This window comes from Chiloscyllium punctatum, chromosome 24 (assembly GCF_047496795.1).
Source record: "Chiloscyllium punctatum isolate Juve2018m chromosome 24, sChiPun1.3, whole genome shotgun sequence".
Lineage (NCBI taxonomy): Eukaryota > Metazoa > Chordata > Chondrichthyes > Orectolobiformes > Hemiscylliidae > Chiloscyllium > Chiloscyllium punctatum.
Window position 1 is genome coordinate 50,050,010 of NC_092762.1, and position 26,926 is coordinate 50,076,935.

Below are 26,926 nucleotides of genomic sequence, written 5' to 3' on the forward strand. Positions count from 1 at the left end.
GTTACCCTTTTGTCCTTGATGTATTTGTAAAAACCTTTTAGATTCACCTTAACCCTATTTGCTAAAGCTATCTCATGTCCCCTTTTTGCCCTCCTGATTTCCCTCTTAAGTATACGCCTACTGCCTTTATACTCTTCTAAGGATTCACTCTATTTATCCTGTCTGTAGCTGATATATTTAACCAAACCCTCAATTTCTCTAGTCATCCAGCATTCCCTACACCTTCCCTTTCACCCTAACTGGAATATAGTGTCTCTGAACTCTCATTATCTAATTTCTGAAGGCTTCCCATTTTCCAGCCGTCCCTTTACCTGCAAAAATCTGCACCCAATCAGCTTTTGAAAGTTCTTGCCTGATACTGTCAAAATTAGCTTTCCTCCAAGTTAGAAATTCAACTTTTAGACCTGGTCTATCCTTTTCAAATGGCAGGGCTTTGATGTATCTATAATGGCAATCTAGATGCAGATTAGTCTAACCAATTCTTTCATTTTTTTTATTCATGTTCAGCACAAAAGCAAAATGGGTAAGAGTGCCAATCCATTGATTACAAACGAAATTAGAGAAAATTATCCAATCCAAGGAAGAAGCATACAGATTGGCCAAGAAAAACAATAGGTCTGAGGATTGGGAACACTTTAAAATTCAGCAAAGGAGGACCAAGGGATTGATTAAGAAAGGGAAAATACAGTACAAAAGTAAGTTTGCAGGGAACATAAAGACTGACACTAAGAACTTCTCTAGGTATGTGAAGAGAAAGAGATTAGTGAAGACAAATGTAGGTCCCCAAAAGACAGAAACAGGGGGAACATACAAAGTGACAAAGAAAAGACTGAGCAACTGGATACATATTTTGGCTCTGCCTTCACAAGAGGACACAAATCAGATATTAGAAATGTTGGAGAATACATGATTTAGTAAGAGGGAAGCATTGAGGGAGACCAATATGAGTAGAGAAATGGTGCTGGGAAAATTGAGGGACTTGAAGGCAGATAAACCTTCAGGGCCTAATAATCTACACCCCAGAATACTTAAGGAAGTAGCTCTAGAAATAGTAGATGCATTGGTGGTAATCTCCCAGGATTTTATAGACTCTGGAAGACTGCCTGCAGATTAGAAGGTAGCTAGTGTTACTCCAATGTTCAAAAAGGGAGAGAGAAATCAGAATTATAGACCAGAAAGCCTCACAACAGTAGTGAGGAAAAGTTTCAAATCAATTGTCAAGGACTTTATAGCAGAGTATTTAGAAAGTAATGGCAGAATCAGACAGAGTCAGCATGGATTTATGAAAGGGAAATCATGCTTGACATACCTGTTGGAATTCTGTGAAGGTGTGACTAGTAGAGTTAACAAGGAGGAGCCAGTTGATGTGGTATATTTGGACTTTCTGAAATAGTTTGACAAAGTGCTGCATAAGAAATTATTGTGCAAGATTAAAGTGCATGGAATTGAAGGAAGTCTATTGAGATGGATAGAAAACTGATTGGCAGAGAAGAAACAAAGAGTAGGGATTGATGGGTCCTTTTCTAATTGTAGGCAGTAATTAGTGAGGTGTCACAGGGATCAGTGCTAGGATCCCAGATATTCACAATATGTTAATGATTTGAATGAGGGAACAAAATGTAACACCTCAAAGTTTGCAGATGATACAAAGTTGGGTGGGAGGGTGAACTGTGACGAGGATACAGAGATGCTTCAGCATGATCTGGCCAGGTAGGGTGAGTGGGCAAATCAATGGCAGATGCAGTATAATTTGGATAAATGCGAGGTTATTCACTTTGGAAGCAAAAACAAGAAGGCAGATTATTACCTGAATATCTGTAAACTGGGAGAGGGGAACGAGCAGCGGGACCTGGGTGTCCTCGTGCAGCAGTCATTGAAGTTATGCAGGTGCAGCAGGCAGTAAAGAAGGCAAATGGTATGTTGGCCTTCATTGCGAGAGGTTTCAAGTACAGGAGCAGGAATGTGTTGTTGCAGTTATACAGGACTTTGGTGAAGCCACATTTGGAATATTGTGTTCAGTGTTGGTCTCCTTTTCTAGGGAAGGATGCTCTTGCTCTCATGGGAGTACAGCAAATGTTTACCAGGCTGATTCCGGGGATGGTGGGACTGATGTATGAGGAGAGATTGATTACGTTAGGATTGTTTTTGCTGCGGCTCAGACAAATGAGGGGTGGGGGGGGGAGGGGGAGCTCCTAGAGACTTTAAAATTCTAAGTTAAAAATCACACAACACCAGGTTTAGTCCAACAGATTTAATTGGAAGCACTAGCTTTCAGAGCACTGCTCCTTCATCAGGTGGTTGTGTCACAACACAAGGGAGGATGTTCCCAATGGTGGGTGCATCCAGAACCAGGAGTTACAGTCTGAGGATTTGGGGTGAACCATTTAGGAGAGAGATATGGAGACATTTCTTCACCAAAGAATGGTGGGACTGTGGAATTCATTGCCACAGTAGTTGATGCCAAAACATTTAATTGTATTCAAGGGGCAGCTAGATATAGCACCTGGGGCAAATGGGACCAAAGGTTATGGGAGAAAGCAGGCTATTGAGTTGGACGATCAGTCGTGATCTGGAGGATGGCAGAACAGGTTCGAAGGATTGAATGGCTTCCTCCTGCACCTATATTCTGTTTTCCTATATAACGGTTTATGTGTTTCTTTTAAGAGTCTGTGTTTGATTTTGCAGCAAGTAACTTTATGTTGACCCAGTGATTTCAGTGCTTATTTTATAGTGTCCTCAAAGTTTGTTACTGGAATTAATTGGTTGCCTGTTTGTGGGTGTTAGCTGAAGGATTGTTATTAAGCTTCACATAAACAAGATCTGCATTAATCTCAATCTCTCTGTGGATACAGGAGCAAGGCCAGCATCAAGGGATGCTTGTAGTGTAGGGTATGTACTACAAGTTTCATTCTGCCAGGGTTTAGGAGCTGTGGTTCACACCCATAAGTGGCCCCTAAATCTTGAACAGGCATATATTCAGGTACTTCACATTATTAAATTGTATGATACCTTACCAGGACATATAAAGCACAGAAATAGAGTAAGCAAATCACTCCCAGCTTAGTCAAAGTTACAGCAGTGTATATTTTCTAACCCAATCTCTAACTTGCACCCTTCAAATTGTTTCCCACCAAGAAGATAGGATCAGTGAGTTTACCCACGGGATCCTCCCCATTTGAATTGCAATGGCAATAAATACAGCTGTTAACCAACTTAATAAAACACACAGCTCCATCTCATATTTCTAAGTTCCCAATGAGTTCAGGAACAGATTCTAAAAATTAGAGCACTCCCATTTAAGACAGATGAGAACTTTTTTTTTCTCACAGAGGGTCATTGTTCTGTGCGATTCTCTTCCACATAGAGCAGTGGAGGACAAGTTATTTATTTTTTAAGACGGAGTTAGATACTTGACGAACAGGAAAGCCAAAAGGAATAAGAAGGAGCCAAGAAAGTAGAGGCTTCAATTTAATCAGTCATAACCTTATATATAAACCATTGGTATGTAGTTTTGATTACTGGAGGTCAAACCTCTCAGCTCCAGCACCCCTCCTGGGCAAAACTATCTTCAGCTGCTTCATCAAAAACCTTCTCACCATAAGGTCAGGAGTGGAGATGTTCACTACAATGTTCACTGTTCACAAATCCTCATACTGAAGCAGTCCATTTCTAAATGCTGCAAGATTTAGGCAATATCTAGGTTTACGCTGACAAGTGACAGCTAATATTCATATCACACAAGTGCCAGGCAATGACCATCTCTAACAAAAGAAATCTAACCATGACATTCAAAAGCATTACTATCATTGAATTCCCCCACTGGCGTTACCCAGAAACTAGAAAATATAAATATTTTGGCTATAAGAGCAGCTCAGAGGGTAGGAATCCTGCAATGAGTAATCTCCTGACAACCTAAAGTCTTTCCACTATCTATGATGCACATCAAAAGTGTGATGGAATAATTCGCCACTTCATTGAGTGCAGTTCCAATAACCGTTAAAAAGCTTGACACAATCCAGGACAAAGCAGCCCAATTGATTGACACCAAACCATAAACCTTCACTCCCTCCAACATCAAGACTCCACCACAGCTGGTTGTACCATCGACAAGGTACCATCTGACTAGTAAATATATTGCCATTCCTTCACCGTTGCATTTTAAAATCCTAGAACTCGCTCCATAACATCATTGTGGGTGTAGTCTGTCAAATGGACTGCAGCGGTTTGAGAAGGATCCTTCTTAACAGTAACTGCTGGTCCAGCCACTGAAGCTCCCATTCCCTTGAATTTTCTATTTACAGAAACAGGCTTAAGGGTCCAAATGGCTCACTGCTGTCATTCCAATTTACATATGTTATACTAATCTGTTTATTACAATCTAATCTTATACTTTTTGCAGATACACTCGAAATCTTGTAGACCATGGAAATGGAAGGTTCAACCTGATGATTCTTTGCTGGGGTGAAGGACATGGCAGGTAAGGAAAATCAGACGGAAATCATTCTGAAATTCAGTAGAATTTATTTTAACTAATTTCCATTTTTGAACTCCATTCCCCAGGTCAGACACCCATTGCCCAAATATCCATTTTCACATCTGACAGTTGGCGAGTTATACATTGTGAGAGTATCACAGACAGCCAGAGCTGTTTCCACTGAATACCCATCCCCCTGGGCTCCTACTGCTGTTTCCTGCCCCTGAAGGCAGGATGCAGCCCAAGAATATTATAATGAGGCCTTGATGTTAAGATTGACAGGCCTCTATATCTCTAATATAGAGATATTTGTGGGCGGCACGGTGGCACAGTGGTTAGCACTGCTGCCTCACAGCGCCAGAGATCTGGGTTCAATTCCCACCTCAGGCGACTCTCTGTGTGGAGTTTGCACATTCTCCCTGTTTCTGCGTGGGTTTCCTCCGGGTGCTCCGGTTTCCTCCCACACTCCAAAGATGTGCAGATCAGGTGAATTGGCCATGCTAAATTGCCCCTAGTGTTAGGTAAGGGGTAGATGTAGGGGTATGGGTGGGTTGCGCTTCGGCGGGTGCGGTGTGGACTTGTTGGGCCGAAGGGCCTGTTTCCACACTGTAAGTAATCTAATCTGGTCAAGTTTGTATGGCTGATTTCCTTACTCCCCTTTCCTTACTCCCCCCAATCATGTCACGGCCACAGGACCCAATTTTAACTCTCTGCAAGTAGGTAGTTTTAAGTGGTTAAATCAGTTCTTTATATTGTTCACTAAACTTATTTTTTCTCTGTCATATCTTATGTGTCAGAATGCAAATTTCTATGCATTTAAAAAAAGGAAAAAAGAATAATTCTTTTGGATAAATAAAATTCACAATAATTATAAATGACCACTGGGTCTGGGATTTGGACATAGCACCTTTAAAAACAATTGAACTTCAAACACGTCCAGTGATTACTTAACATCAATAGTCAAACTTTCACAGGAGTACAACTTTTTTCTCAACAGGAGAATTGTGGTGATATTTCATAAGACCATAAGACATAGGAGTGGAAGTAAGGCCATTCGGCCCATCAAGTCCACTCCGGCATTCAATCATGGCTGATGGGCATTTCAACTCCACTTACCCACATTCTCCCCGTTGCCCTTAATTCCTTGTGACATCAAGAATTTATCAATCTCTGCCTTGAAGACATTTAGCGTCCCAGCCTCCACTGCACTCTGTGGCAATGAATTCCACAGGCCCATCACACTCTGGCTGAAGAAATGTCTCCACATTTCTGTTCTGAATTTACCCCCTCTAATTCTAAGGCTGTACCCACGGGTCCTAGTCTCCTCGCCTAACGGAAACAATTTCCTAGCGTCCACCCTTTCCAAGCCTTGTATTATCTTGTAAGTTTCTATTAGATCTCCCCTTAATCTTCTAAACTCCAATGAATACAATCCCAGGATCCTCAGCCGTTCCTCGTATGTTAGACCTACCATTCCAGGGATCATCTGTGTGAATCTCCGCTGGACACGTTCCATGCCAGTATGTCCTACCTGAGGTGTGGACACCAAAACTGGACACAGTACTCCAAATGGGACCTAACCAGAGCTTTATAAAGTCTCAGTAGCACAATGGTGCTTTTATATTCCAACTCTCTTGAGATAAATGACAACATTGCATTCGCTTTCTTAATCACGGACTCAACCTGCATGTTTACCTTTAGAGAATCCTGGACTAGCACTCCCAGATCCCTTTGTACTACCACTATCCTTTTATGATGCAGCAAAATATCTTGTTGTCCTGTTTCCCCCACCACACCCCCACCCCCAAAAAAAGTCAAAGCAAAATGTTTAGAGACACAGTATAGTTTTACCTCATTCATCTTTATTCTGGGCCCTGGAGGGAGAGAAAATGATCGCCCATGTGCACAGAGACAAGAATTCTCAGTCTTCTCTGGAAGAGCTGTTTCTTAATGAATTATGTGGTCATTTTACAGGGAGGAGCATCCAGATAAGGCAACATACATATTGATTGGGTGACCATTACAATCAGCGAGTGTCAGCAGTAAAGATTAAGCCATCTGCTGTTACACAATGCATGTTCTTAACCTTATCTGGCTTCACATAATGAATACTTTTCACCTTGTTAAACTGACATCACATACTAAATGCTTCCAATATTGTTAAATAGCTCTACATAATGAATGCTTTTCCACCTTGTTAACCTATTACCCTTGCCTGCAGCACCCCATTGTTAACTGCAAGTTCTAATCTGATTGGAGTCATGTTCAGCTGAACCTCTTTTTCCACAAAACTCAAAACTTAATACTTTCCCTACCTGCTTATACTTTATATATTTTCCCAACCTGATTTAACCATAAGTGATTCAATAAGTGAGTAATCTGTACATAGAGTTGCATTGCTTCAATGAATTATAAAAATGTGTTAACTCCTATTGAACATACTGCTGAATTGTATTTTTGGCTTATTGTATTAAACATTGAAATCAGTTCGATCCAATGTTATGTAAGTTGAAGCTCATTCGTTCGCTCAAAAGTGCTTATTTTAATTTTATGAAAGGTAAAAATTGGTATGTGTAGTGAGCCCTTTTGGCATTTGAATAATTCAACTTTTACCATAGGCTTGAGACGTATCATACACAAGAATAATGACAATTATATTTATTTGGAGGCAGTGAAGTTATTAGTTAGGCCTAAATCATCTGTGGGATCTAGCAAGACTGCACACCAGCCATTCACATCTTTTGGTCAGCTTTCCAATAGCTAGTCAACTTAATTTATTAAATTCGGGTATAAAATTACAACTAACAATAAAACTTTACAACTGTGGATCTATCTCTCTGTTAGGAGTATTATTGTAAGTCTCAATATCTCAGCAATATTAACAGCAGTACATAGCAAGAGATGTGGTATTTTTACAGCAGGAAATCATATGATCTGTGAGGAGGAAAGTGTAAGTAATGTCTAATCTAATTGGAGCACCTGGTGATTGACTTTGAGTTCCATTATAGAAAATCACCTTGCTATTATGATTTTTGTGAATCCATAAAACTCCGCAGGTGTCAACCTGATAAGTCAAGTTGACCATCATTGCTGACTATTCAGTCAGAAAGATATAATGGACCCAAGTTATGAACTGTTGAACAGCCACTGTGCAATAGCGATAAATAAATCCATTTTTAAATTTAATATTTGCCTTGAAATAACCTGAGCCTGTACCGATTCAGCTTTGTGAGGAATCCAAACAAATTTTAAATGCATTTGTATATTTGTTCATGGGATGTGGCATTATGGATGACGGCAGCATTTATTGCCTAACCCTAATTGATCTGGTGAAGGTGGTGATGAGCCTTTTTGATTTGCTGCAGTTGTTAGATGCAGGTACATATGACTTTGCCTCAGTAACACTGAAGGTGACCTTAACTGAAATTTATCAAACCATCTGTCAATTTTGGGGAGTTCATAGTGGGTTTCTTTCTGTGAATGCGAGCAAATTCTTTCATTCAGTTTTCATGCTGCTCACATCTTAACGTTGAAACCATATTTTTAAGGCATTGTTCTTGTGCCAACATGCGCTCCCAAGTAGTGGGAATTCTCATCGCTGCCAGGACGTTCTAGGATTGCTGCCACCAGCACCATATTTGAGTCCCAGCTGTACACCAAGTCAATCATTGTTGCTATGAATTGTCTTTCACGTTTGCAGTTTTGGAAGAATTGCCAACAGCGGCAAGTTGGCACCCAATTTGTTGACAGGGACATCTAATCCCCAATATTGACTTCCCTATCATCCCCACCAACAATGACCCCTGATAACATTTTATTTTCACTTAAACTCCCTGGAAGAACTGTGGCCCAACCGTCTATGCAACTTGGAAAAAAAGCCCTGACCAGTAATTCCTAACGGATCTCTGTGCAGCTCATTGACTGACTTGGTGTTAATTTCCAGACATGGAATTGCAGGACTCATGTGGCCCATTATCCAGATTTTCATGATATGGACTTTGGACCCTAGACACCCTAAGTGGTTGACTGACTATGTCTAGGTCCCTGGAATGAGGTCTGCCAACATTCTTGACTTACTTTACTGATTCCTCCTTATAGAAGACAGTTCTCATAACCTTTACTGTATGACTTTGAGACATGGCCATTTAAAGTGTGTGCAGTGTGTTTGCTGAATAGGCTGCTAACACATGCTGTAAGTGTGAGATTTGTATGGTGCAATGCCAACATGTCCATCCCTTGACTGATGACTGCCTGCACCATAACAAACTACCTGGCTTTGTGTCTGTGCTAAAAGGCAATGCAAGGCATGGCACAAATGCTGTGAACATCCAAGTCGGCACAAAGTGAGACAGTACTAAGAATGCAAGCTACGAAACCTTGAGAAATGAGTTGATTGCTAGTCCCTGAACATAAAATAGCCTGGCAACCGCATTACAGTGCAAGATATCAGTGTACTCAAGGGCAGTATTAAACTTGTGAACTGAATTATACATGAGTCATATGACGCATGATGATATGTCCCTATACCAACCACCTTGGATGGGGTGGATGCTGACGGTCGCTGCTCATGGAACATGCCCTTAGACTGTGGGGATGGCTGTCAGGTCAGAGACTTGGTGGAGCAAGTGATGAGCTACAGCCACCAGATACTAACTCTGACTTTCATCTGGAGAATTGCTGCCATTTAGTTTCTCTCTGCTGTGCAGGAGTTAACAAACTGCATATAAATGAGATGTAAATGTTTACAAATAGGCCTCCCACTACTCATCAGGAAGATTTTCACTTTGCTGTTTAATAGTTTAAAAGAAAATTGGACTTCCTTTTCCTCAGTTTTTCGATCACACCATATTTTCCCAACTGACCTACCACTGTCCACATCATTCAGCATCTAAGAAAATTCAGCCTCTGGCTTCAAGTCAAAATGGTGTGAAATTTGAATGGTTACCAACACCTGCAAATTCCTCTCCAGCAACTGCCTTTATCCTTCTAGATGGTACAGGCCATAGGTCTAGAAGGACTGGCAAAGGAGCACAAATGAGCTGCTGCCATGCACTGCCACTGTGTCAGTGGTAAAGAAACTGAATGTTGAAGTTGGTGGATGGAATGTTTTGTTCTGAATGGTGTCCAACTTTGATTGTTGTTGGAATTCACCTATTCAGACAAGGGGTAAGTCACACTCCTTGTCTTGTCACACTCGTGCCTTGTAGATGATGGACAGGCTTTCTGGAAGACGGGTGGTGAGTATATGCTGCAGAATTCTTAGCCTCTGAGCTACTCTTGTAGCCACAGTATGTATATTGTATATCCAGTTCCTTTGAAATTACTAATGCGAAAGTTGTTTCCATTAATGACATAGAATGGTGCACAGACTGCTGAAGTCTGTGACCCAGTTTTCTTTTAACTAACATCTAGCATCTGAACATCATTCTAAGATTCAGAATGTCTCCAAAGGCCTTTATAACCTTCACTGTCATCTTTTCTCCAGCTGTAATTTTTATCCCTTTCACTCTTGGCCCAAAAAATATATTTATTAAAAGAAACCTTTAACTTAAAAACAAACAATTACGGTACGAATGCTACATTTTCATTCAGCTAATTGCATTATTGGTTTTGGATGTGTATATGAATTGCCTAAAGCAGGGCTTCCCAAAGTGGGGTTCGGATTCCTTGTGGGATTGCCCATTGAAGTTCTAGAGTCATGTGCTGAGGCAGCAGTGGTTGATACGGAGCTCTTACTGAGTTATAACAACTGTGCCTGTCTAACAGGCTGCAACTTTGATAATTTCACAAGGGGTTCTAATATGTTCCAAGCCTCAATGTGGTCACAGTGGAGGAAAAAAAAAGTTTGGAAATCACTGGCCCACAGGATTTTGCCCACAACAGTTAAAAGGGAGGTGAGAAAGAAATTAAATCAGCCAGTGTACCTGGCAGCATGCAAGCCATGCCATCTGCATCATGTAGACTCTGCCTCCCATCCAACAGCCAGCCAAGTAAATGGCTTTTTGGCATTGAAGCCAATGCTAAAATATCATTATGCAGTTATTTTTTCTTTAAATGTATTACTATAAGGCTCAATATTTCAGCAACATCAACAGCAGTATCTGGATAAAGGTTGTGGGTTGGGGGGGTTTAAGACTTCTTGTCTTACCAGACCATAGGGGCTGCTCCCTCCTGAGGGAGAAGGGACTGGTGGTGATTTAACCTGAGGATCACACTGCTCTGTAAACCAACAATTTAGCCAACTGAGCTAAACCAATCCCTTTAAGATTTAGGATTTACTGTTTCTCTCTCCACAGATACTGCTGGGTGTCTCCTTTGAGATCTTCAGCAATATTTGCTATTATACACACAGTTCATCTAATTATTATAGAAAATTAAATCCATGGGGTAAGACGGGACTCTGTGGGAGCTGACCTGATGAATCAAGTTGATGATAGCTATTTTTATTTTCATTTGAAAAGTAGACATGAATTTGTTAATTATTCTACAGCCATTATTATGACGTCATATTTGTTGCCCTTCCTTGGTTGCTTTATAAAGAAGCCGATGGGCCTTCTGTAACCTCTACAGTGACTGTTCTCACAATAATGTTGGGTAGGATAGGGAAAACAGTGATACAAGCAACAAGAATTTTAATTTATCTAGTATCTTTTAATATAAAACAAAATCTCAAGATGCCTCACCGAGTCAAAGGAGAGATTATGCAAATTTAGTCAAAGGTTAGTTTTAACAATGTTAGGACTAGGGCAAGGTTAAGGCCATATGGACTGTCTGACAGATGAACTAGAGGTTATAAAAATAATAAAAGAATAAAATTTCAGGCACTATACTTGAATGAACGTATCTCCTACCTCCCTCCTGAAATCCTGATCAGCAGCTCTCAATCTTCCAACCCATCACAGGACTATTCTGATCACAGATTTCCCACCCAAGCCCATCCCCCAGCACAGCAACTAACCTGTTAAGTTCCATTTCAATGGGAATTTGACCTATGGTTTGAATTACAGGGATGGTTCTCCTGCCCTCTGCAGAAGTGGTGGTGGAGGTTTTTATCATTAGAAACCAATGTTGTTTTGCTAAAATGATTTATTCAAAGCTTCTGGTTAAAATAATTTAATACAGACTGGAAATAATTAAATACTCTAAATCTTGCACTGACCAGATGAATTAGAAAAGATGAGAAATCATTCAGGGATGAAATACAGAGAGAAATATAATAAGTTGAGTATTACCATTTCTTCTTTAATTCTAACACTTCATATTTCAGCAATACAACGTCATGACCTAGAAAAAGACTGGTGATTTATTTAGGGTGGAAAATTAAATGATGAATTATCAGTGAGCCGGAAGGTAAAAGGACAATGTTAAATCATACTGGAAAACTTGGTGATTAATTCTGTGGAAAAAGTGAGGACTGCAGATGCTGGAGACCAGAGCTGAAAATGTGTTGCTGGAAAAGCACAGCAGGTCAGGCAGCATCCAAGGAGCAGGAGAATCGACATTTTGGGCATGAGCCCTTCTTGAAGAAGGGCTCATGCCCGAAACGTCAATTCTCCTGCTCCCTGATTAATTCTGTGGCCCATCATAGACAATCACCTAATTAACATAATTCATACGAAAGACATGGACCCACAGAGTAGAATGAAATTCTTGGGGTTTTTGGGGAAGATAGGGACCGTAATCTGGTAAATCAAGTTGACCACTATTATAAAAAAAAACTGTGGCTGCTGGAAATCTGAAAGTAAAACATAAATTGCTGGAGAAACACAATAGATCTGACAGCATCTATAGAGAGAAAAACAGAGTTAATATTTCAAGTTCAGTGACCCTTCATCAAATAGCTGCTGCCTGACCTGACCATGATGACTATGTTTGAAATCAGAAGGGCAAAATGAACATGAATTGCTCTACAGCCATTGTCATGTTGCAACAGTACTGAAATATTTGCAAACCCAAATGGCAAATAAATACAAATTAATTTAAATGTTGACCTTTGTCCTGAAATATCACGATTAGTCTTTCCCATGTTTGGCATAGCAGTATTTAATTTGCATTGATCTGGGAGCACAGCTGTACTACAAGCATACAAGGCTCCAAACCAAATTTCTACTGTCACCTGGTATGGTTCGACGACCACTTTATTTTGGAAATTTATGCTAAAGTTAAAAATGTCTCTATGGAATGCTCTTCCTGATGTTTTGTATCCTCATTTTGTTTTCAACCACTATTTTCTCCCTTGTCCTTCGTTGTACATATCAGCAGCTGTTAGAATCTGAGATCTAAGGTCTGACACTAACCATATTCTCACTCAGTGCCCACACATAAGCAGTCTTTCCAGTTCTGGGTAAAAGTCAGCAGCAAAAACTTGTATAATTTTTTTTTAGCCCAAGGTTACTAAGACCATATCGCAACTACGGTGCTTGTTTTGGATTTGATCAGCAAATATTGGAATTAGGTCCTGGACCTTTTGTACTCATGTGACGCAGCACTGCCCTGTATATTGGCTTCACTCGCAGCTTTATTTGCAGTTGAAATATAAACTTCTCAAGCTAATGTTTTCTGATCTGTGCATTATAAACTCACTTATGATTTGTTATAATTTGTCTGAGTGTTCTTTGTCTGGTTACTCCGCAGCAGTATCCATGACCACGCCAATTCACATTGCTTCCTGAAGATACTACAAGGGCAACTGAAAGAAACTTTGTATAATTGGCCAGATGGTGATCACAAGAATCAGGAGCTGACCAGGAGATGGGAGAAAACCTTCCTTGAAAATCAGTGCACCTACATCAATGGTAAAGTTCTCCCCAAGAAGGTCATGTATCTATTCTAAGTAGGATCAAATCCAGCAGATACCATACACTGGTGGCTCTAAGAGCCTGCTAGTAACAAACATCCTTACTACTTTCACTGCTCAATTGGACTAATCTAGGTGTGTGTGTAGTACAAAGGAATAGATAATCCAAAGGATTATCCATGTAAAGCACTTTGTTTGCAGCAATCTACTAGTAGTAACAATCAACAATACTAGAGATAATTCAAAACATTTTGAATTGCTAAATTGTATAATTAGCACAAATGAAATTAAACACTGGTGACTGGTACAAACACAAGTGTAATATGAAACATTAAACATAGCCATTCAGTGTTCCTAAACATCTAATTTAACAGAGCAAACCTATGGATTGTCATGTGGGTTTTTTTTACATGGGTAAAATGAGTACTCAAATAAATTACAATAGAACAGTTGTGTGCCTACATGTTTGTATATCATATTCAGATGTATTAGTTTTGAAATTATTATATTTTGAACAAACTTAAATTTTCATTCAACATTATTTTGGTGAGAGTGTTAACTTGACAGTCTAATCTGTCAATTATTATTGCTATTAAGCTTTACTCCAACAAGCATTTAAGCTGTTATTCCCAATTGGTACCAATTACATAATTTGGTCCATTAAGGAACAGTATTGTGTAAACCATATTTGCAAGGTACAGGCACAGAATGTAAGATAAATGTAGTGAAACAAGAAAGAATGAAAAAAAGACATTTCAGAGAAGGAATAAGTGATTCTTAGACTAAATACATGAAAGGAAAGCTCATGGTGGAGGATTTTACATTGGCTGGTAACTATACAAAGAATTCTCCTGTTTCTTGGTTTGATAAACTATTTACAAATGTAAGATACTGCCCTAAAGTCTATGGTAAAGTCTACATAGACAAAGATTGTAAAAAGAAAATTTAGGGTTGAACAATGGAATATTTTCTTCACAAAGAATGAACTGTAATAACTTTACCTTCAAAGCAAGGAACTTGCATGCATACACAACTTTCACATGACCTCAGTGCATTCCAAAGTGCTTTACAATAAATGGATTATTTTTGAACTGCATTTACCATCATGTGGAAACATTCAAACACAGTCAGGTTCAACAAATAGTAAATGAATGAATGACAGGTACGTCTAGCTTATTGACAGGTACTTCCATAGTATTTATTGAAATGAGAATGATGGTTTTGGATGTATATTCAATTTTTTAAAATATGAGATGTTTTGTGACTAAGCCTGGTTAGCAGTGGTGCTCAAAACAGTGCAACGGGCTTCAGAGAAGAAAAATCAGTTAAGGTTAATACATCCAACCAAAGCCAGTAGTTCTGCTTCAAAATGCAATTTCATGGGTGTCAGGTGATGGTATGAAACATCAGAGTTGAATGAAATATTGCAATGAAGCAATCAGCTTCATTCATGATTAATGGTACACGCATGAATCGCCAAAGGGCAGCTGATGGCCATAACCCTGTGCATACAGGAGGGAAATAAAAATTAGCAAGTTAAAAAGTTACTCCAATGAACTAACTGATGTGTGATCCTGCCCTCTAAACCACAGATACCATCGGCCTGCACCGGGTGGAAAACGTGAGTCACACAGAATCGGCAGTGAGCCTTCACCTGTATAGTCCACCATTCAACAGCTGTCATTGTTTCGATGAAAGAACAGGTCACAAGAACCAAGTTAACATGACATTCTGGAGCAGATTTGGTGAACGAACACCTTTTGTAAGTGTTGAAGAAGAACACTGGATTAAATGCTGACAAAGTAAAGCCACAGTAGTTATTGATTTTATAGTATTTAAATTTCTCTGCACCCTTGTACTTGGGTAATAGATGTCCAATATTGTAACATGGCAGTTGACAGTTATTCTGTCATGTGTTTGCTCTGTTGTTTAAATATGATATAACTAGCACATCAAGTGAATTAATATATTTACCCACTATGACACTGAGATAGATAGAATAAAGAGATTCCTAAGATAGATCTCCAGACTGTCATACCAGAACTTTGGTTATGTAAACGTTCCACAGTTGCCGTCAACACCTCGAGTTTAATAGAGGGAAATTTGGTCACTCCCAACCATTATCCATGGGTCTTACTTGAAAGTTGACAGTGTGAAGAGAGGACAGATTAAGCTATAGGTGTTAAATCCTCCAAGCTTTGAAGTCTGTTGATGTTCACAGTTTAAGCCACTTTGATAAACTGTGAGAAGGCCTGCATTCGTCAAACTGTATTCCTGCAAGAGTCTACACAGTCAGAAAAAAACAATAGTATTTGAAGCATAAGGCTTTTTTTCACAAAACATAGAGCCTAACTGTTCGCTTTCTTTTGGCTGTTCTTTAACTTTTTTCTCCATCACTAAACCGTTGTGGGGAGATATCTGACTTGCGTTTGGCAGGTTCCTGAAAGGCAAAGCAAAAACCAGGCCATCAGTAAATGGGAATCCTAATTAAAAATACAATTCCTGGCGAAACTGTGTCAGACTCGTACAATGCATTGGCTGTAACTGCCACAGTGCATTATTACTTTATACCATAATGTATTGACCCTTTATGATTCTATGCATTGTTGTTTATGCCACAAGCCATTGATTGGTACTCTCCTTGCCAGCCTGTTCATAATGAATTCCATTATGAATTCAGCTATTTATAAATTCAATACATTGATGTTTCTCCTATTTGAATACCCAAGCAGCCATATCCGAACTAGATATTATTAGGATAGATTATGAAGGTATTGCCTTTCACTAGATTACATATTTTTGAAAATACTATCAGATAGTCATTTACATTTATGTACATGTAGAACATATGTTTCATTATTGTGAAATCTGTGTTTCTTGTTCCAGCAGTCTGTAGCAGGACCCAGGATAGTAACGGCTACAGGAGAACTGCTTGGGCACAGCTGACCTTTGATAGCTGGGGCATGTAGTTTGTCACAGCTGCAGGGATGGATGCAACTGTTTGACTTCAGCATAGTTAGGAGGCTTCATAATAAAACCCAGGAGGAACATACCATTATAGCATTGTTTGGATGCAGTACAGCAGTAAGAGGTATAGGTGTATCTGTCTGGAGTACTATTTGACTATTCAGAACCTATCCCACCTATTAGGTTATAGAACTGAGTTGGTTAAAGAACACAGCACTGGTGGCAGTATAAATCATAAGGAATTTTCTTTGCATACTGAAAGGATTGTGTTAGAACTACAATATTACGGGTTATTACACCTCCTGAGGGTGGGAGGGATACAGTCACATGGAACATTTAATATGAAAAGCATACATTTGGTTCAGTGTAGGGTTGCAGTGAAGCTGAAAATTACAATGGCACAGTGTGCACAACCAGTCTAACTGAACAAAAGTACAGCTGTAGATTGAAAGAAGAAATTGTGCTTGAATAAATGAGTGACATAATGTTTCTCTAACCCAAAGGAAGCCTCAGTGTCCAAAGAAAACAACTGAACCAGATGATCGGCCAAGAAAATCCATGAAATGTAATATCTATTCTCGTGCGATGATAAAGACCTTTATGGATGGAATTCAAAGAACGTGTTTTGATGAATTGACTTTTCAATGAGGATTCCTCTTCTTTAAATGAACACTGAGACACCAGATTCTATTTTTGCATAATTTTTAAGCATAAAAAGGTCTGAAAATCCTATTGTATTTTAACTTTTATTCAAGAGCATTCTTTGCACTGTACCTTTCCACTTTCCTTTCACGAGTTCTTTCTCATGCCTCTGTCAGCTGGTTTTGAACTGCTTCCCTGAACAAGAAGCGAAAAGACTGTAAATTTAATTTGGATGAATTCACTACGCTGTTTGCCAGATATAAATGACCATGCAACCTCCTTTTATTTACAGACCACAAGTCCTTAGGACTCACCACTAAACTATCTGAAACGAGCAGCGATGGTTCTTCTCTTCTTCCAGATTACAGGCTCAATATTATTGTTTGAGATAATAGTGGATGAATACTCCTCCATCTTTATCAGATTCCAACCACCCATTCCAGCAATTCTGAAGAAAGCTTAAGAAACAAAGTCCTATAGCTAGTTCAGGTGTGTCCTGTTATACAGTACTGTCTAATGCTTCATGGGCATTCAGGCTATCCCAAGAGGATGCTGATCCACAAATTGCTTTTCTAGAATATCTGTCATACCTTCCAATCCATGTGATCATCTTACAGTTACAATTCTATCTTACATCTGCCTGAATGGTTGTAAGGAATCAGTTTTACTAATATGTTTCCCTGTGTCTGATTTCAGCAGTCAATTGTCCATTTAAAATAAACAAGCTGAAACTGTGGATAAAAAGGAGTGTTCTTCAAATGTGTCAAACATGACTAATATCACAATTTCCTAAATAAAGAGATCATTTGATGTCCTATTATTATAAAGCTTTGCAAAGGTCATCTTGATTTTCATTAGAACAAGATGGTTTACTGAAAGCGAATGAAAAAGTTTATTACTTTTGTCAGGTTTTTGCAAGTGCTTTTGTTGTGCCATATGTTTCTGTAAAACTGCCACAAATGAAGCAGAGCATATAGTGGGTGAGGGACTAATTGGATAGTTACAAGAGCTGGCACAGTTACAATAGATTGTAGGCTCCTTTTGCTGTAAACAGTTATGATGTTGCTTGGCTTAGAACTGAATGATCAATTGTCAACATAATTCAAGGGAAGGTTTTGATAATTTTCAGATGGTACTTTGGAATTATACTTTAAGGGCAGCACGGTGGCACAGTGGTTAGCACTGCTGCCTCGCAGCGCCGGAGACCCGGGTTCAATTCCCGCCTCAGGCGACTGACTGTGTGGAGTTTGCACGTTCTCCCCGTGTCTGCGTGGGTTTCCTCCGGGTGCTCCGGTTTCCTCCCACAGTCCAAAGATGTGCAGGTCAGGTGAATTGGCCATCCTAAATTGCCCGTAGTGTTAGGTAAGGGGTCGATGTAGATGTAGGGGTATGGGTGGGTACGCTTCGGCGGGGTGGTGTGGACTTGTTGGGCCGAAGGGCCTGTTTCCACACTGTAAGTAATCTAATCTAATCTTAACCCTGAACCTAGTTCACCTGATGCTGCATAAAATGATTCTCCAATAAGGTTAATTGTATTTCAAGGGAGAAGGCTGGCTGATAATGCTTTCACTGGTTCTCAGCATATGAATGACACTAGCAGGGGTGAATTTGTTCTGTCCTGACAACTTAGTGTTTTGGTAGACCACTTTAGAGGTCAAGAATCAACCACATCAATTGTGACTAAAAGCAAGTATATGCTATCTGCTATTTTAAAGATATTTTGTTGCTGAAGGATGTTCATGATTTAGCTGCTATTTACAACAGAAAAACACTATAAAAGCTATTGGCTGTTACCAAACAACAAATTGCAAAATATCAAATTCAATTTAAGAATTTGGCATGGTGTGATTTGAACTTGTGACCTTTTGAGGCGTTTGTCTAGTGCCATACCATGACTTATCTGCAGTACTACTCCTGCTACCCTAATTATCTGGTTTACTGATGTCTGTTGCTAAATGAATTGCACTGTATGGACATCTGTCTGCACTTTATCTCATTTCAGTTGACTAGCAATGCAAACAATATATTTAGCCTCTGTGCTCCCAAGCTAGCAAAGGGAAAAATCAGCCATTGTTGGCAAGGGATTCTCTGTTCGCTATCTCTATCAAAATAGCGCAGGAGTTCTTTCCAAATTGAATTTATATATTGATATAAAGCACCAAGTGCAGGAAGTGTTCACAAATCCCACATGTACATAAAAGTCAGATGAATTCTTTATTTCATCATCACATGGTACATGTACAAGTTTCACTGTTCTGGTCTTTCTAATCTTTATTGCAAGTGTAAAGAAAGTTAAGTGCCATTACTTTTAAAAGTATATATAGCATATAACAGGTGATTCACTAAGTGACTATAAGAATATCAGAAATAGGATCTAGATTAGGCTATGTGCGTGGGAAATCATGTCTCTCAAACTTGATTGAGCTTTTTGAAGTAACAGAGGATTGATGAGGGCAGAGCAGTAGATGTGATCTATATGGACTTCAGTAAGGCATTCAACAAGGTTCCCCATGGGACACTGATTAGCAATGTTAGATCTCATGGAATACAGGGAGAACTAGCCATGTGGATACAGAACTGGGTTAAAGGTAGAAGACAGAGGGTGGTGGTGGAGGGTTATTTTTTAGACTGGAGGCCTGTGACCAGTGGAGTGCCACAAGGCCCGGTGCTGGGTCCTCTACTTTTTGTCATCTACTTAAATGATTTGGATGCAAGCATAAGAGGTACAGTTAGTAAGTTTGCAGATGACACCAAAATTGGCGGTGTAGTGGACAATGAAGAGGGTTACCTCAGATTACAACAGGATCTCGAACAGATGGGCTGAGGAGTGGCAGATGGAATTTAATTCAGATAAATGCAAGGTCCTGCATTTTGGGAAAGCAAATCTGAGCAGGACTTATTCACTTAATAGGTCCTCGGGAGGGTTGCTGAACAAAGAGACTTTGGAGTGCAGGTTCATAGCTCCTTGAAAGTGGAGTTGCAGGTAGATAGGGTAGTGAAGGCGTTTGGTATGCTTTCCTTTCTTGGTCAGAGTATTGAGTACAGGAGTTGGAAGGTCATGTTGTGGCTGTAAAGGACATTGGTTAGGCAACTGTTGGCATATTGTGTGTAATTCTGGTCTTCCTATTGGAAAGATGTTGTGAAATTTGAAAGGGTTCAGAAAAGATTTACAAGGATGTTGCCAGAGTTGGAGGATCTGAGCTACAGAGAGAGGCTGAACAGGCTGGGGCTGTTTTCCCTGGAGTGTCGGAGGCTGAGGGGTGACCTTATCGAGGTTTACAAAATCATGAGGGGCATGGATAGGGTAAATAGGCAAAGTCTTTTCGCTGGGGTCGGGGAGTCCAGAACTAGAGGGCATAGTTTTAGGGTAAGAGGGGAAAGGTATAAAAGAGACCTAAAGGGCAATTTTTTCACGCAGAGGGTAGTACATATATGGAATGAGCTGCCAGAGGAAGTGGTGGAGGCTGGTACAATTGCAACATTTAAGAGGCATTTGGATGGGTGTATGAATAGGAAGAGTTGAGGGATATGGGCCGGGTGCTGGCAGGTGGGACTAGATTGGGTTGGGTTATCTGCTTGGCACGGTCGGGTTGGACCGAAGGGTCTGTTTCCATGCTGTACATCTCTATGACTCTATGTGGTCCTCCAAGTCTGTTCTGCCACTAATGATCTACTTTAACAACACCTTCTACATTATGCCCCATTCCCTTAATTCCCTCAGTATCCAACAGATCTGAAAAAAACCTCTATATTCAATGACTACTATGCTTTGGGATGGAGTATTCCAAAGAAAATCCTGACGGTTGTTGGTTTAATATAGAATCATAGAATTCCTACAGTGTGGAAACAGGCCATTTGGCACAATAAGTCCACACCGACCCTCTGAAGTGCCACCCATGAACCACCCAGACCCATTCCCTTACTACTCTACATTTCCCCTAACTAATGCACCTGGCCTACACATCCCTGAACATGATGGGCAAATTAGCATGGTCAATTCACATAACCTGCACATCTTTGGACTGTGGAAAGATAATCAACCTGCATTGAAATACTTACTACAAACTATCTCAAACTGTAATCTGAGTGGTATCTTTTCTTCAAAAATATGAACATGATCAAAACATGAAGTTACATCTGAACTATCCCATCTCCAAGCTTCTTCCATGAAACTTTGCTGTCCCACTATAACAGCCCCATCTACCTCTCCAATTCTTCCAGAACGTTTCCTCCCGTACTGTACTTTGATCTGTGTACTCTGAAACATTAACCATATTGGTGTGGTACAGATGACTCTGGAGTCAGAGCTGCTGTAGAGCATGCCGTTTTACAAACACATAATTTGGAACTATGGATAGTGATGGTAAAAGTTCTGGCTGACAAGGAAGCTCTCCCATACTTGCTGCCTGCTACTGGCGTGTGTTAAAAGGATTTGCAGGATAATAATGAATCTGTTTAGCCCTATTGTGAACATAACTTTTTAGCCACTAAGTCCTGGATGCAACTTGAACCCAGAGCTTCTGACACTATCTATTGGACCACAAGGCCCATTATTCCTGTCACCAGCTTGTATTTACTCCCCTTTGTTTACTTTGAAACTGTGCTCTCGATCATCCTTATTTTTGCTTCTTTTATGTCATGCTTGTTCTCTATTTCTTCAGTTATTCCTCTTTGATTCTCTCTGCTCTCTCCATTGTTCTTTGTGCTGATTGAGTACTAACAGTAAGTTGCTAATATAACAGTATCCTTTGTTCTTAAGACAACCAAGGACATCTTATAAACATGCGTAATAGCTCATGGGAGGCATTCATCAAAATGATTCTATATAATTAATCTGCATTTTCAGTCATATTTTGTTACACTTAAACTTTGATGAAAGGTTATTGATCCAAAACACTGGGAAGGATTTTCCCAGCCTGTGGAGACAAGGGCCAGGGCAGGTTGGAAAAATAATAGGTTGTGCCCTTTTGGAAAGCTCCTTGTTACATTCCTGTAGGAAGTTTCCCAGTTATTGAATGGGACGTAAACAAAAAGCAAAGTGCTGGTGATCCTGAAAAACTGCCTCCAGTTGGGATCTTAATTATTTAAGCGGGCAGTCTATTTATGTGGATGAAGATGAAAAATACAAAATTAGCAAGTAGTTACATAATTTTGATGTTCCATAAACTACCCCCATTAACGCCTGTGTATCCTATTGAATCATAGAAGCACTACAGCACGGAAAGAGGCCATTTGGCCAATCGAGTCTGCAGTGACCCTTCGAAGAGCATGCCACCCAGATTCTGCTCCCCACTCTATCCCTGTAAACCCACTTTAATCATAGCTGATCAACCTAACCTGGACATCCCTGGATACTGCACACGATAGGGCAAAATATTGTCAGAGCATTGAACATAGGAGTTGGGAGGTCATGTTGCGGCTATACAGGACAGTGGTTAAGCCACTTTTGGAATACTGTGTGCAGCTCTGGTCTCCCTGCTATAACTTGAAAGGGTTCAGAAAAGATTTACAAGGATGTTGCCAGGGTTGGAGGATTCGAGCCATAGGGAGAGGTTGAATAGGCTGGGGCTGTTTTCCCTGGAGTGTCAGAGGCTGAGGGTGACCTTATAGAGGTTTATAAAATCAGGAGGGGGGATGGTTAGGGCAAATAGACAAGGTTTTTTACCTGCAGTGGGGGAGTCTAAAACTAGAGGACATCGGTGTAAGGCGAGAGGGGAAAGATATAAAAGAGATCTATGGAGTAACTTTATCATGCAGAGGGTGGAATATGTATGGAATGGGCTGCCAGAGGAAGAGGTGGAGGCTGGTACAGTTATAACATTTAAAAGGCATTTAGAGGGGTATATGAATAGGAAGGATTTAGAAGGATATGGGCCAAATGCTGGCAAATGGGACTAGATTAATCTAGGATATCTGGTCGGCCTGGATGAATTTGACTGGAGGATTTATTTCCATGCTGTACATCTCTATGACTCTAATTTCGTCTGGCAGTCTGCCTAACCTGCACATCTTTGGACTGTGGGAGTAAACTGGAGCACCTGGTGAAAACCCATGCAGACACAGGGAGAATGTGCAAACTCCACACAGTCATTCAAAACTGGAAATGAACCTGGATGCCTGGCACTGTGAGGCAGCGGTGCGAGCCACTGAGCCAGAGTGCTGCCCAAACTTAGCCAAATGAAATTAAAACTGACCCACAAATAAATCAGTCACAAACAATCAATTTCTGTTAAGTGTAATTAAGTAGGTGCCTCTTTGTAGTACTGAGTAGTAAATAATTCCATAATTCCCAGTCTGTTCTCATTTGATCTCAGCCCAGGTAGCAGTTGGAAAGTATAACAAGCTTCTGCCTGAGGATGAGAGACAACAAGGGCAGAATTTTCAAGCCCCTGAATGTGGCCTTTTTGAAGCTGGCATGCCAGGAAATAAAGTAGCTATAGGCTTTTAACAGGTGAGTCAGCAGTCTGTGATGTATCAAACTCACTTCTGGTCCCTAGCTAAACAGGCCTGGTAACCTGCTAACCAGCAAGCACAAAATTAGATTGAGATGGGCCCACCACCAAAACTAAAACCTAGTGCTGGGTTTCAATTATTCTAGCTCTATAATGTTGAATCACCTCCAGGTTTCAATGGGACTGCTAAGACTCAAAATTTATGGAACAGTCATTTGGATGAGGTACCTAAAGACACCCAGCACCAATTACCCAAACATATGTCAGCACCTAGAGGAGAAGCGTAAAGAAATCTATAAGAATTGTAATGAGTAAGTAGCTTGTCGGCAGGTACACAATTGAACAAAGCCAAAAGGCTGAAAATCTTATATGAAAATAGACAATACTGAAGCCAGGTGAAATTTGTGGAGAAAGTTAACATTTCAGGTCAGTGCTCTTTCACCAAAAATAAAAATTAAGGATTTAACAGTTTATAAATAACTACAAAACCAGGGAATGAAAAGGGGAAAGGAGAAGAGAATAATAGGGAAGATCTTTTGATAGGGTGGAAGATGGTCATGTTAAATGGCCAGGAGAATTCTCGCACTTCAGAATGATCCCTTTCTGTTTTATCATCATCACACATTTGGTAGAGGGAGTGCTATTACAAAATAATGAAAGAGACAACATCATCCAAATATGCAACCTCTACCACCCAGAAGGACATGGGCAGAACATGTATGGGAGATCCCTTCCAAGCCATGCATCATCCCGACTTGGAAGTAAATCACTGGTCTTTCACTGCTGCTGGGTCAAACTCATGGAAATCATCCGAACAGCACAGTGGATTATCTCCCTCATGTGGACTCCAGTGGTTCATGAAGACAGCTCATCACAACCTTCTCATGGGCTATTAGGGACGAGCAATAAATGCTGTTTTAGCAATAGACATCATTATGCACCAACCACATCAACCAGCCCAGGTTTAGCTTTTTCTCAATGATACAGAGGCACAGACTCCATAATTCCCCAGTGAAATAGTTGTGGAACTATGCCAGTTGCTTTCAGGAGACCTCAGGACAACCTCCAACATTGGATGGCACAGTCAGTAGTAGGAGCTGAAAATGTGTTGCTGGAAAAGCGCAGCAGGTCAGGCAGCATCCAAGGTGCAGGAGAATCGACATTTTGGAAATGAGCCCTTCTTCAGGAATGAGGAAAGTGTGTCCAGCAGGCTAAGATAAAAGGTAGGGAGGAGGGACTTGGAGGGGCGTTGGAAATGCGATAGGTGGAAGGAGGTTAAGGTGAGGGTGATAGGCCGGAGTGCGGGTGGGGTCAGGAAGAAGATTGCAGGTTAGGAAGGTGGTGCTGAGTTCGAGGATTGGGACTGAGACAAGGTGGGGGGAGGGGAAATGAGGAAACTGGAGAAATCTGAGTTCATCCCTTGTGGTTGGACGGTTCCTCGGCGGAAGATGAGGCGCTCTTCCTCGAGCCATCATGTTGCGATGGTCTGGCGATGGAGGAGTCCAAGGACCTGCATGTCCTTAGTGGAGTGGGAAGGTGAGTTGAAGTGTTGAGCCACGGGGTGATTGGGTTGGTTGGTCCTGGTGTCCCAGAGGTGTTCTCTGAAATGTTCCGCAAGTAGGCGGCCTGTCTCCCCAATATAGAGGAGGCTACATCGGGTGCAGTGGATGCAGTAAATGATATGTGTGGAGGTGCAGGTGAATTTGTGATGGATATGGAAGGATCCTTTGGGGCCTTGGATGGAAGTAAGGGGGGAGGTGTGGGCGCAAGTTTTGCATTTCTTGCGGTTGCAGGGGAAGGTGCCGGGAGTGGAGGTTAGGTTGGTGGGGGGTGTGGACCTGACGAGGGAGTCACGGAGGGAGTGGTCTTTTCGGAACGCTGATAGGGGAGGGGAGGGAAATATATCCCTGGTGGTGGGGTCCTTTTGGAGGTGGCGGAAATGACGACGGGTGATACGAGGTATATGGAGGTTGGTGGGGTGGTAGGTGAGGACCAGTGGGGTTCTGTCCTGGTGGCGATTGGAGGGGCAGGGTTCAAGGCGGAGGAACGGGAAGTGGAGGAGATGCGGTGGAGAGCATCGTCGATCACGTCTGGGGGGAAATTGTGGTCTTTGAAGAAGGAGGCCATCTGGGTTGTACGGTATTGGAACTGGTAGTAGTCAATATGACAACTGTGGCATTGCCTATCTGTTTCCCAGCTGGTGAAGAGATATTTACAGGGTTATCCACTTCATCCCTTAGACTGATTTCAGCGAGTTACTAGATTTCTCGTGTCTGGATTCACTACTCTGGTGTGTGAAGTATCTAAATTTTCACTGAACAGAAGTGCTGAATACACTGGAAACCTGAATACAGCTTCATTTCCTTGTCACTGAACAAAAGCACGGCTGACCTCAATCTCTACCAAAGAACAAGCAGTAATGGATAACATCCAAGTTGTCATCAAGGAAGTAATATCAGAATGACACACATGGTCAAACAGCAAGAGGCTTTATTACACCAATTAATTAACATATTCACTGTGCCAGCACCCAAGATTTTCTCCTGTCCTGAACAATTATCCTGCTATGCTTCCAAACATTCTAGGGCAATCAATTAAACAGCTTGTACCTTATGCAATTTAGTACGTTTGGAATTCAGTGGGTGTTGCCATGTAAGCAGGCACCTGCAGACATAAATGCAGAAATATATCTTCTCAGAACAGTAACACTATAACTTTGTATTGTTCAGTCACAGGTTAAGACTTCAAAGAATCTAGGCTGTCAGCAATTCATTTAAATCTGCTTTACATTTTGTTCTTTGCATAGGCTTGCCACTGAAGCATGGCCTTCAAACTTAATGCACCGAGCAGAATCTATAATGAAGATCTGCAATTGACTTGTGTCTCATTCAAAACACAAGTTTGTCAGTGCCTATTGGATTTGCTGGCACTGCTAAGACATCGCACAAGACACTCTGAGGTACTGCCTGAGTTTTACCGAAAAGGAGTGGTGTCAAACTAGTTTTAAAAACAGTCCACTTTAGCTGTATAATCTTCCTATCCAAAACCTGCAAAAGCAAATTAGCATTAAAATGAGAATCCTATAATGTATTTTGGAGCTGAGTACTATTTTCATCTAGTCACTGCCACTGCTGCTGCCTAAGATATTGTGTAGGCTGGAAAGAGACATGTTTCCTGGATAGCTGGTTTGTGTTACAGAATGAAGACAACAGTGTGGGTTCAGTTCCCAATTGGCTGAAGTTACCATGAGGAATTCTCCTCTACTTCTCCCCTCACCTAAGGTGTGATGACCTTCAGGTTAAATCATCACCAGTCATCCCTCTCTGAGAGAGCCCCCGTGAAAACAGAACTGCAACTATTTGGCTGACATCTCGCTGTAGGTTCATACTATTTCTTTGTGAAATATCTCCGTTTTTACGTAAGTAGTTTAGTCATCAGTAAGCTTAAGGGAGTGTACGTGAGGTGAATCAGCATCAGAATTCTATGGCATTAAGAGAGCAAGAGAACTCACGTTACCCTCCATAAGATATCATAGGTCCAGAGTAACATACAGTCATGGAGATGTACAGCACGGAAGCAAACCCTTCGGTCCAA

At 40.8% G+C, this 26,926-nt stretch overlaps 2 protein-coding genes across 7 annotated transcripts in view; one reads left to right on the forward strand and one right to left on the reverse strand.

Moving 5' to 3' along the window:
- Window positions 1–17,707, forward strand: part of cdo1 (cysteine dioxygenase, type I) — a 45,375-nt gene extending 27,668 nt beyond the window's left edge. Inside the window, exons 2-5 of the mRNA XM_072593814.1 lie at window positions 4,400–4,477; window positions 13,109–13,269; window positions 14,864–15,033; window positions 16,742–17,707. Of these exons, the coding sequence (XP_072449915.1) occupies window positions 4,400–4,477; window positions 13,109–13,269; window positions 14,864–15,033; window positions 16,742–16,771 (439 nt within the window). The 3' untranslated portion in view covers window positions 16,772–17,707. The remainder of the gene's footprint in view (window positions 1–4,399; window positions 4,478–13,108; window positions 13,270–14,863; window positions 15,034–16,741) is intronic.
- ticam1 (TIR domain containing adaptor molecule 1) overlaps window positions 1–26,926 on the reverse strand; it is a 124,419-nt gene that overhangs the window by 37,008 nt on the left and 60,485 nt on the right. Inside the window, exon 3 of one of the 6 annotated variants that reach the window (XR_011964010.1) lies at window positions 15,028–15,711. The exons of the other annotated variants lie outside the window; for them this stretch is intronic. The gene's annotated coding sequence lies outside the window, so the exon portion shown is untranslated. Of the gene's footprint in view, window positions 1–15,027; window positions 15,712–26,926 lie in introns of those variants that run through there. 6 annotated transcript variants of the gene reach the window in all.